The sequence below is a fragment of the Hetaerina americana genome, unplaced genomic scaffold (assembly GCF_022747635.1).
Source record: "Hetaerina americana unplaced genomic scaffold, ioHetAmer1.1.p SCAF_7, whole genome shotgun sequence".
NCBI lineage: Eukaryota > Metazoa > Arthropoda > Insecta > Odonata > Calopterygidae > Hetaerina > Hetaerina americana.
The window spans coordinates 39,047,787-39,060,374 of NW_027287316.1; the positions used below are offsets into that span (position 1 = coordinate 39,047,787).

At 40.7% G+C, this 12,588-nt stretch overlaps 1 protein-coding gene across 1 annotated transcript in view; it reads left to right on the top strand.

The window, feature by feature from the left end:
* LOC139696641 (uncharacterized) overlaps window positions 1-12,588 on the top strand; it is a 282,301-nt gene that overhangs the window by 90,609 nt on the left and 179,104 nt on the right. Inside the window, exon 3 of the mRNA XM_071595450.1 lies at window positions 11,976-12,103. Within this exon, the coding sequence (XP_071451551.1) occupies window positions 11,976-12,103 (128 nt within the window). The remainder of the gene's footprint in view (window positions 1-11,975; window positions 12,104-12,588) is intronic.

A 12,588-nucleotide genomic window follows, 5' to 3' on the forward strand; every position in this document is an offset into this window, starting at 1 on the left:
GACAAGGAGTAAGCGAGCAATTGCCGACCTATTCCCCTCACATCCATTTCATGGAAACTCAAAGGTCATGGAACATATAGTTACTAGTTCGATCGTGAGGGACTCGATAGTCAGAAGTTATTGTTGGAAAATGAGCACGGTTTCCGAAAGAGTAGATCCTGCGAGACACAACTTGCTCAATTTGTTCAAGATTACCTTATTTCGGTGAAAAGAAATGTTATAGGGGACGCGATTTTTCTAGATTTTAAGAAAGCCTTCGACAAAGTACCTCTTAGTAAACTACTTATAAAGCTAACAGCATATCCTGCCCGGTAAGCGGCCTCAGGGGTCCTCTTCAGGTCCGCCGTACAATTAGTTTTAATGTCCGCAATAGAGTCGAATTGGCGTCCTGTCAAGGTTGATATTGACGGAAACAAAAAAAGTCTGATGGAGTCACGTCTGGAGAGAAGGGTGGCTGCGGGATCACGGAAGTTCCGGATCCGGCGAAATACTCTGTCACGATCAGCGCCGTGTGAGCCGGCGCGTTATCGTGGTGGAAACGCCAAGCATTGTTTCTCCACATGTCTGACCTCTTTCGGCTCACCTTGACCCTCAGCCTTTTCATAACCTTTAAGCAGAAGTCTTTGTTGGCGGTTTGACCATGAGGGACGTATTCGTAATGAATCAGCCCTTGCCAATCGAAGAAACACGCCAGCATGACCTTCACATTGGATCTGGACTAATGTCCTCACGTTTTTGTCTGTTATTCAGTCAGCACTGCGGGACGAATTTTGATGCGACGCGCATTATGCCCAAAATGTCTTTCAAAATTGTCTGACAGGATCCAAAACTAATGTTCACTTCCTCGGCTATCTCCCTAACAGTTACACGGCGATTTGCTCGCACCAAATCGTTCGCCAATTTGACATGGTTGGTTTCTGTCGAAGTGGAAGGCCGCCCCGTTCGCGAATCTTCATCTGTCGAGGCTCTGCCCGATTTAATACGACTGTATCACTCAAAACACTGGCTTCGACTCATAGCTTCATTAACAAAGGTTTGCTGAATCATTCCAAATGTCTTTGTAGCACTTTTGCCAAATTTGAAACAAAATTTCACGCACTCACGCTGTTCCTCTAGCTCCTTCATTGCTGCCGTTTCACGCGGCGACGAACAGATAGAGACACGTACCGCTGCTGCTGCGTATCGACTCGACATAAACAAACGCAACACCTCTCGTTTTAGTCGTCAGATGTGTCGCTAGATGGCGCACTGTGTCTCGTTTCGATCCGTTGAACGGTTTGCGCAGAATAAAATCAGTACGGTCTTTTTTTGATCACACCTTGTATACCACTGAAACGGTACAATAGAGTACAAAAATGTTAATGGAAAACACGTAAAAGGACACTCACATTTGCGAAAGTTAAAGCTTTCCGCCTTCTCTTAGGCCTTCTTCAGGTAAGTTTGAATATATGTGCGTGTGTGTGTATACACGTAAATCAGCCATCCGGCGGAAATATGATCATATGATATACAAGATAGGTAAAGGGACTCGTATAAAAAATGGGTGATATTAGATACGTGTAATATTATTCTACCCAAACGATCCTCTGCATCATAAGACTCTCAGAAGTCTTAGATCTCTCAGATCTACATAAAAAATCTCAGATCTTTGCACAAAAAATGTGTACAAGAAATATGAAATCATCTTTTGTGCTTGAAGGTCTTGAAAAAAGCCTTGATTGAGAGAACTTCTGAACAATAGGTACCCTAATCAAGAAAGCCTTACCAAGTATTTTTCTCCCATGTTTACTTATCCCTCTGCATCGACCTATCCCCACTTGCCTTCCTTCCCGGTAGAGCCGACAGGCCGTTCTTAAAAGGCCTTAATTGTCTACGTCTACATGTGCGTCATATCCTGCGAGTCTCCACGTGGGATGTGAGCGTGTGGAAGGTGTCCTTCGTGTTCGACAGGCAATAGGCCGACCAATGCCGTGCAAAATTGACATGCGCAAAAATGGCATGTGCCAAATTGACGTGTGCAAAATTGCATCGGGATGTCAAGGCGCTAAACAAGCAATGTGATGCATTGCGCCGTAATATTTTGACGTGAAAGTAGACGGTGAAGCAGCGATTACAGGCACCAGTTACCTTGTATTGGGATATTACCGTAAGATAGATTGTTAATAGGATAACATGCTTGAATTGTACAAATTTAAAATCAAGTCCGCTAGTGACAAGTACCGGGTGCGTTACTTGCGATGCCATTATCATCTTCTCAGCGCACATTTAAGTATATTCGTTCAATTTGCTCCAATCATACGCATCGGATTAGGTAGCAGCGTAATTTATTGTAGCATTTAATATATCAATCAAATATTCAAGTTATTAAACACAATTATTTCTCAAAGATTTTGATTCGAATTTAGCATTGCTACCACTCCAAAAACGTTGGTGGTAACACTGGTAACTGTAGTTTCCGACTCAATAAAAATTAACCATTTACGACCCGACGCCCGACTTAATGTGTATCTGAGGCTTTATGAACGTCTGATTATTAATATTTGGAATGTGAGTTAATTTGGCATGCGCTTTTCTTCTCTTCCTATCTCCCTTGGATAAATCAAGGTATCCTTATGACTTCCTACATGGAATTGACCAAGTCCATAGGAAATATAGAGTTAAACACTTGCTCCCCCTGGTATGTGAAAACAACAATAAGGATCGTTAGCAAATGTGCGATATTACGGAGGTGTACGAGGGACGTTAAATAAAAACTGATCATATTTCCCCCTCCCCCAATACCTTCACTCCTCCAAATTAAAAATGTCCTTCTCAATTTCATCCCCATCGGATTCTCAAGATAGCATGGGCGAATGTGGCCCTGTCATTATCTATTTAACCTATGGATTAATCGTTCCAAACGATTGCAAACTATGTCAATGCATTCATATCTATATGATACCCTGGCACCGTCACTAGTATGTGTGCCAGGGTGTGACTTAACACCAAGCATGCTGCGTCAAAAATTAAGGATTTCACAACTCTTAATTGCAATAAATATGTAATATAATTAATGATAATTAAAGGCACATGTACAGAAATAACCAAGAGTGATATACTTCTCTCCTGGGAAGAGATAAGTTGTTAGTAAGTGCAGCAAGAAGGACAATAAAGTAATACGGATAGTAAAGTAAACGACAATAAGGTTGAATTTAATGACTCCTTAATAATTCTTGCAGTCGTAAGGTAGATTAAAGCTATAGATGTCGGTTTTAGGTTCTTCAACGATCAAGATATTATCAATTGCAAGTTATGCATTAAAACTCTGGGCAAACACCCATTTCCAAATCGATGCTCGAACCCACGACCTTCGGGTTGCCAAGAGATCTCAAATCCAAGCGGAACACCGTAGCCGGTATGGGTGTTCGATATGGCGTGTGAATGCTTCATAAAATATTATACATATTTTCTAAAATGACAAGGCGCACGCATATGATGTTCCACTTAACGGTATTATTACTACTGTTATCGATTACACCACGTCAATTTCGTACGCCGTGGGGCTCAGTATTAAATGGTCCCTGCCCTTCCCTATCAGAACAAATGTTGGGTTAATTGCGTTGGTTCATTCAGTTACTCAGTTGCATATTTATGTATAATAGATAGATGGACACCGTCTCTGACTGGTTTATGTACGCGTTCTTCCCTCCCACGAAAGAAATCATAGCATAATTATGCCCAAACACTCGAATATTTAAAAAGCAAAATTGAGTGAACCACGGCCATCATTGCATAGTGTAGATATGCCTATATGCTTGTATGAAAAAGAATATCTTTTAACCTTTATGTAGGAATGACTGGTGCCATAACACCTCCCTCCTTATGCCCTAGCGGTTGATATTGTTTAGATGTAGATCTTTTAGGTCGCGGGTTATTGTTTCGATGTACGAGTCTCGTACATGCCTACTCGTATATTCTTCTGGTAGATAGGAATAGTTGAGACAAGCGAGAAAGGATTAGCCCCTTTCTCCTTCCGTTTACTCCCTTCTGAAATTATTGAAAAATATGTGACTGAGAGAGTAAGTACTTTATTTGGATATGATATTAATCTCCTCGGAACTAGTTGAAATATAAACATGCGAGTATTCGTATTCAAATGATCATATTTCGTACTCGTAAGTAAGCGTAACATTTGAAGCGTGCTTTTTCATAATGGAGCACTTGCACCCGATCTCAACTGATATGTTAACATACACCTACAAGATCTCGTCTCTTTCTATCACCAAGTAGATAGGTGGACACTGTGGTTTTTTATTTTGCTATGTATTGCACCACGAAGTTCCACAGCCCTCCCGCCGTCCAAGTAGCAAGCTGGCCTCCTTTCCCCCACTTAAGAGATGGGATTCTCTCTAATCGTTCCCTTCGAAACTGAGAGAGAGAGAGATGAGGAAGTGAGCGGTAGCGGAGGAGTGATGGAGGGTAGGGAGAAAGAGCCAACAGGGTTAAAGGTCAAGTGTCCCTTGGCCTCACTCCAACTCTCCCCTAGGATGAAGAAAGGACCAGATTTCGGGCGCGGGATATTTCCTTCCATTCGGAGTGACTCTCTTGGGGCACTCGATATTCACGACTTCTCGTTCTCGAAGTTTATTTTGTCTTCTCGCTGGAAGCAAGTAAGAAAACATGAAAGGGAGTAGCGGAAGCTCAAGTTTACTAAATGGAGTCATCTCGAGTAAAGTTGCTCTTGAGCTGCTCTACCGATCAAAGTAAGACCTATCACTCGTATTCGTCATTTCGCCGGGCAGTCTGCTCGAAGTGGAATCGACGATTAAAAATGAATTGATGATGGGAGTGAGAGTTGTTCGATGAACCATTGACGGTTTTGAAAATTTATGTGGAAGTTTAAAAATGCTTTAGCTTTTCGAAAGTTTTCTGAAATCATTGTCGCTGTATTGAAATCAAGTTGAAATACTATCGTGTACCAACTCCCTGTCATATGAAACTTGGCAACAAACAGGAACAACTATAGATGACCCAGTATATATTACGGATTTATTTGATTTTCGGTAGGTCGTGGAACCTTCAGTACAATTTGGTGCGACGTAAAGACAAGAACAGTGAGTACTCTTTAAATGAAGCGTAGCGTCGTCGTATGGTGGAAAAATCGTAGTGTTTACCAGCCTTTTCCTTCGATAGATGTGGAGAGAAATATGATAACTTTGGATATAATGTGCATCATGGTTAATTGAATGCTCTCCGGTAGAAGGCCATGATCTACGAAATTTGGCAACCATGGGCTCCTTTTAACTTGAAAAATATACATACATCGGTAAGCTCCGTAATTCATGCACACATTGGCCATGAATGAAATAGGACGAGCGGAGATTGGATGATTTTGAGATATGCCTATGGAGAATGACAATGGAAAATTGTCCTCAAATAATAAAATAGAAAAGAACGCATACGCAGAAGCATTAGAACAATGGAGGGATAGAAGAAGTTATTGCGGGAAATCAGATGAAAGCAGAGAAAAAGAGAATGCTGGAGTGGTTGGCAGAACCCTGTGTACTGGAGAAAAAACTCGTGAGGGAAAAGGTTTTGAAGACTTGCATTATGCCTGAAATTCATTGAACTCGGGGAATGCAAAAACCACCCCTAATGAAAATGCCCTCGATGGATGCTCGAGTTGAGTTCAAGTTGTAACATTTCTTAATTTTTTTGACTAACAATTTGTGCCAGAAATTTAAAACCTCCGTTACGTTTCAGCATAATGTTCCTGTAGGCGAACACATTTTTTACCTCGGCGCTATGGTTACATTGCCGACGAGGAAGTTTCTGTAGGGGTCCCCATTGCCCTCTGCAAAATAACTGACGGTCTGTGATTAAGGTTTCTTGGATTGAATGCCACATAACCTTTGAACTGTCGAGCCCTCGAACGCACATTTTGGTCATCCACGACACCGTCATCTCATTGCTCACTCAATTGCCGATGAATTTCGGTGGGTGCTGAACCACCACGAGAATAAAGAAAACGCCACAGATTACTCGCCGCTACTTTACGCTAATGGCGCCATTTTAGGTATTGCAAACATTTCTCGCTCGAGTGGCAGCTATGCGAATCCTGTGCACTGTATGGTGTAGCCATCCATATTTTCTGTTTACAATGAGTGCTAACGTATTTTTAGCTTTACGAAAAATCTCCATCTAATCCCAGTCCAGAAAATATTGGGCGCCAATAGAACGTGAGGGCACCTCGTATGAAATGATATACAAAAATCTTTGCCAAACAAGAATAAAATTGAGGTGGAAAAGAACGTCTCTGTTTGAACCATGCAGACCCGTAAACTTCCATGTAGACTTCGATGAATCATCCCGTTAGTCATAAGACCCTCCTAACAAGTAAGTTCCTTGGATGTGTTAGGGGCTGGGGCGGCGATGGAGGGGAAACTCCTCTGCTGAGCTGTATATAGCCAGTCTCATAAACTCCCCTTTCCTTGTGCCTACATACCAGCATATTACCACACCGGAACAACCACTTACTTGTGTTCGAAGTGGAAGATCAGCTTATGCCCCTGTGGCCTTGGTTGCCAGCGACCCTGAATCCTTGGTTGCGTGTTAAGAGCAGGCCCCTCCCCTTCGGTCGGAGCCCTTCCTCGTGGAATGACCTTGTCGAACCTAATAATCTTCCGTCGTTTTGAAGTTCGTTCAAGAAGTTATAGGATTATTAATAGGGCATGGCATTCTGAGCACATAATCGAAAGTGGCAGTCACCCGGAAGAATATTTGCGAGGACCGTCGACTGCGATAATTTTTGACATTATTTTTCCCTCAATCGGAAGTAAATCCGCAAGAATGACTGTAAACACATTTACGAGAAGTCGCGTACTTGCTGCAAATGAAGCTTTCAGTCACAGAAATTATTAAAAGGCATTTATTTCTCCTACTTACGGTGATCCCTCTGACCTAAGTTATTTTTCACATATGAACGAAACGTATGATAAAATACTTTCTCTGACACATCTCTCACACCTCCCTCAATAGTATAGTCTTGTTGATGTTTGTATGTTTGTGTCCTTATATGTTCCTGTTATATGTGTCACTGTAAATTGGCAATCCTGCTGTATGTGCACAATTTTTTTACTAAATAAATAAAATAAATAAATAAAAATGAGATATTTTGGGAAGCTACTGTTTGCGTTAGTTCCTAGTACTCCATGCAGAGATGAGTTATCTATATCTTTCAATAAAGGGGTCACGGTACGAACTTTACGGAGTAGTAACATGCTTCATAAATCCATTCAGTCGGCAAATTTTTGTGTGATGTGAAAAATCAAGAAAATGTGAATGCTTGGAAGAAAACTATTCCAGGAAATACCGTAGAAATTCACGCAGTTAGATCTGCACGTCTAAATCCAAAAAATACTTCGAAACCTGCCACGAAGGAATGTGGCGGGTGGTGTTTAGAGCACCAGCCATCCATGCTGGGAGGGGCTGGGAGGAGAGAAGGAAATAAAAATGAAGCCTCATCGATAAATAAAAGGTGTTTTTCTCCCATTTCATCTGCGTACACGTACAACCAATGCCATGGACGGGGAGTGTGGCAGGAAGTGTTATGTTGCAACCACAAAGATATAGAAAAAGGAGAAACATGGAAAGGGGAAATCTTTATAACTAATTTGTGTTTTCCTGCATTTGTGTCGCGGTTTTGAGTTTTAAGAGGGAAAACGGATCATTAAATATATTGGCTCGCCACAGGTGTATCATTTTAATCAAATTTGTTCATTATTTTCCGATCTACCTATATTTCTTTAGCCTAGGCTAATTCAGTAATTTGGTTCAGTGGTTCCCAATCAGGCTACTCAATAAAAATGTGTCGCTTTCTGTTCGTTCAGGACGATTCTACACGAAACGGGCAGTTTTTCTCTTTTTCCTGTTTAATCCCGAAATAAAGTCCGGCTAAGGGTCCCAAACGCTCGATGCGAATTCAAGGTGAGGTCTGAATATCACGAAGTAATAATAATTTTAATATTCTCCCACTGTTTGTTTGGCAAGTTCCTTTTATGCATATCTGCTGATGTTCCCAATGTTCTCTCAGTACGATGGGTCCTATGTAATCGTGACTCCGACGTATTTTACTTGGTCCATTTTATTTTTCCCCACCCATCCCAGTCTAGAGGTAAAAGGACGTAATGATTTATTTTCCCAGAAATTCATTACCACACGCAAGTTTAATATGGTGTTGAGTCTTTCCGGGGATTTTGGTGTCATGTCACGAATGCAGTGATCGTGTGACGCCTTCTGCTCTTCGCCTTTAGATTTTCACGAACCTGACAGTTTTGCTCGTTTTTTCCATTCTTGAATACATTTTTTAGAGATGGGCATCAATTCTCACCGTACGTTCTTTGTTTGGTCTAACGATCAATTGATGCCATGTTTTCCGCTATTTTTCATCAATTTGTTCTTCAGCTGTGACTTTACTTGTATCCTCAGATCGGCACTGCGTGTACATTACGTATGTGCTTTCCTCAAGATAGGGCCAATGCGATGGTGGCACGTAAATATTTTAAGTAATTTTTCAGCTAACACGCTCACACAGATCGTTTGTACGCTGAGAAGTTTGAATGAACGTGATTAGTCTTTTCATTGCAAAAGGATAACATTATCTTCCAGCGTTTATTCTTGGTGGGCTTAAGTAACTAGTTTAGCAAAATCAATTACTCTATGTTTGACCCTGGAAACCTTCAAGAGGGCTTGTAGCGCCGTGGCTGATTCAAAATTAATATTACTTGTATTCCCAACACTACTTTAGCATACCTGCTGTGTGCCGAGCACAACAATTGCCTACTGTAGAGGACGTTACTGTTTCTAAATGAATGCATTTAATTTCAAATTAACGTGGTTTTCAGGTTTCACATGAGGAAAATGCCGCCTCCTTATCCCTTCAGAAATTTAATAGATCCATTTCATGTGTGTGAAAGGGCCCAGGCCTTCCAACATCGTCCCCAAGATGCCGTATAACTATTTCTTTTATTTTATCCCAATAAAAGCCCCCCAAAATCAAATTAAGTTTATTTTGGTCGGGATGTCCCCTCTCGCGAGGTAAGGCCAAATATGTGCAGATCACGTCATTAGCGTGACCTGAAATGTTTTGCCATTCGGCATCATTCTGTGTCCGTGTGGTTTACACTGCTGTGTTTGTTGACTTTGAATATGATAATTTGTTTTAATTAAGGTATCAAAAACTTATGAGAACAAAGAGAATTTCGAGAGTGTCACGGGGCTACAGATCACCTGTGTAATTCTCTTGGTATTGTACGATGGATAGTCTTGAAAATCACCTACATTTTAAAATTATTTCAACTAATTATTATCTTTAGTCGAAATTTCACAGAATCGTGGTCATGCTTTATTTTGCCTATTCTTCATGGTGTTATAATTCGATGTTATTTTTTTCTAATAATGCTTGCCAATAGCGAAAGAAAGATGTATTACAGCTTCCTGTAACCGTCGTTTCCGATCTTCATTAATTTCTGTTCAAATACAAAACGGTGAAAATAATATTTAAAATATTAATCATTTACGCGGGTAAGATTTTGAACTAAACTAATTCGTTATGGCCATTATACGAGATTTTATTTTAAATGATTCCTGCGATAGGCTTATGAAAGACATTTGTCAATGTCCTGAATCGTTTCCTTACTTTTATGGCAACCAGACTTTGTAACGCGTCGAATGAAATATGCGAATATTTTTGAGTAAGCCGTCAGACTTTTTTATTAATTTTTCTGTTACATTTTTACTGCAATCGTTTATTTTATTAAAAACTGTAGTGTACAACTGGACATGGTGAAAGTTAAATTCCTCTGACGAAAGGGGATCCTCATGAAAACTATTTTATTTTAGGAGCAGCGCGGGGCAAAAGTAGAACGTGCAAGAACACTTTAGTTCAGCTAAGTATTTCTATCTTATTTGGAAAAATTAAATAATATTTTCTCATGAATTTTTCGGGGAATAAAAGGATTTTTGTTTATTTACCAGAGGAATTGAAAGCCAATCCTGAACGAACTTAACTGAAATTAATTTTATTGGCTTCAGATTTTTATTTACTTTCAGTGTAATACATTAAATTTAACCGTGCCATCGTTTATGGCTAGCTACCTCAAGTCTGGTCCTACGGCATGATGTGGAATCCACGCATCGATGTGCGGTGGGGGCGGTTCCTTTTTGTGCCGCATATGGTTTCCTACATTCGAATCCTAGGCACTGTCAAGCTGATGGTGAAGAGCCTTACGTATAGATCCCACCTCGCCTTTCTTCCATTGACGCTCGCTCCGGGAACCTTAAAAAGAAAGGAATATGCTAACCCCCCCATCTCTCTCCCACGTCCTCCCTCCTCGTCCTTCGTGTCTCCCTCGGGCCCTCCCACACCCTCCGCGTCGGTCCCCCGATCCCCTCGCCGTCACCTGAAGTCCTCGCCACGTCCTCCTCCTCCCCCCCCCCATGTCCATTCCTCCACGCCCGCCCACACCCTCCCTCCACTCCCACCCACCCTCTCTCCTCCGCAAGGAGGCATTGGGTTCGGATTTCCTCCTTAGCTGGCTGTGGGTTTGTGGAGTGGAAATGGGAGTGGGGGACAATACGGGGGAGGGTGGGTTCTGGCCCGTTGGGGTGGGTGGGTGGTTGGATGATGGGAGTGGTCGGGAGGGTGGGGGGGAGGTACCGATAGGGAAAAAGGGGTGGAAGGGGGTGGTTGGATGATTATGACGTCCTTTTTTTCTTCATTTCATTTCACAACTGGCGTGAGTGCCAACCGTTGGGGGTTTGAAGGAGTGCAGGCGACTTCTCGGGCGTGCAACGAGAGAAGTGCCCTCCTAAGGGCCAGAATGGCCAACCGTGGTTTGCAGGTGCGTTCCCTGCGTTCACTCACGCCAAGAGTGACGATTAAGAAGTTTTACTTTTAAAAAATCGAAGTTTTTGGCGCGTCTAACGGAAAATCTAAAAAATTATGAGTTCACCACGAAATGTACATACTGTATATAATCGATCGAAAGGACCAGCCCGGAGTGTTTTCATCGCTCCGGTATAGTAATTTAAGGAAAGGGGTATTTTAATATTGTTTATAAGTTTACAAAACAATCTTTGTTATATTATAATACAATACAACAATAATACAATTACAACAAACTGTACCATCATTGCATAATGGGGTAATGGCAAAAGAATAGCGTCGAGTGATCCAGGAGATTTAAGCAATCAAAAGCTCGTAAGAAAGAGGTCGCTCACTGTTTTAAGGTGAGTATTATTAAATTTTCTCGAACCTTTCCGGCTATAAAGGATGAGCAAGTAGGAGGATTAGAATAGGAATCATTCATTTCTTCTATAAGTGAGATTAATTAAACATTTGTATACTTGCGTAAGTGAAAACCAAAATGAAATAAAAAATTGCACTAATTTGCGGAGAGCACTCTCGTCAGAGGCAGAAGAAATTTAACGCAAAAACTTTCGCCGTTTTTTTTAAGTGTCTGTACCCCATAAATGATGCACCTCAACGGAAGCTCAGTTGTATTTTGAATAAAATGAAGAGAATATCATAGGACGAAGATTGAATTAGATCAAGTTCTTTACGCTCGTTTATAACTGAGTAAATCAATCCTAGTTTTCAAATCAGGTTATTTGAATTTGTTTAGGCTATCAGTACTTGGGCATAGTTTTTAATTAAATTTATTATTAATAATATTTAGCCCTGGGCATCATTTTACGTACATGAGTTCTTAAGGTCATATATCCTATTTCCAGAGGTTGACAATTTCACTAAGCACATCCACCACCATGCCTAGCGAATGGGTATCCATATCCATGAGTGCTCCTATAAGTAAATTATAATTCGTGCTGTGATTACTAATTTTATTCATGAATGTAGCAATTTAATGGTGTTGTACTCGTGACTGTGCTTTGTTTCATATTTCCTATCATAATAGTTTATTTTTATTTTTTTAAAGGTTTCACCATGCATCGATGCTTTAAGTTCTACGAAAAATGTGAAAAAGACGAGTGTTATTTGGAATATCGACGTTGCCACACTCCGCGGCCTATGGCAGTTACACCTCTTCTCAGCGTCAACCCATCGGTAAGTGAAATTGATTTCTATCAAAATACTGAGCAGAAGGAAGAGCTAGAAACTGAATATAATTACTAAGGCTGTTGGATTTGCTATCTGTAGGAATCCGCTCTCAAGGTAAAACTGAAGCGATGTTTTTAGTACACTAGGAATAAATCGTCACATATTCGCAGATATACACAGTAATACGAAGGGAAGGCATTCAACCATGGCACTCGCTAACTCTTTATTTTATGTGAAAAAATCTTTTTATTGGTTAAATAAATGGTCAAATTGAGTTTAACGCACGAAATTTTAAGTTTTGTTGAATTATTTTAAGGGATGGGTTGAGACATACCTGTAAAACTCTCGGACGTTTCCATTTTGCTTCAAGTTTTGCCTGTGCTTATCGATTCTCTGAACTTAGATTCTAGGAACTAGGAGCTTGAGTAAATATTCATATTTAATGAACTATGAGTTAATACTTTACTGATACAGACAACCGTTTCAAAAGA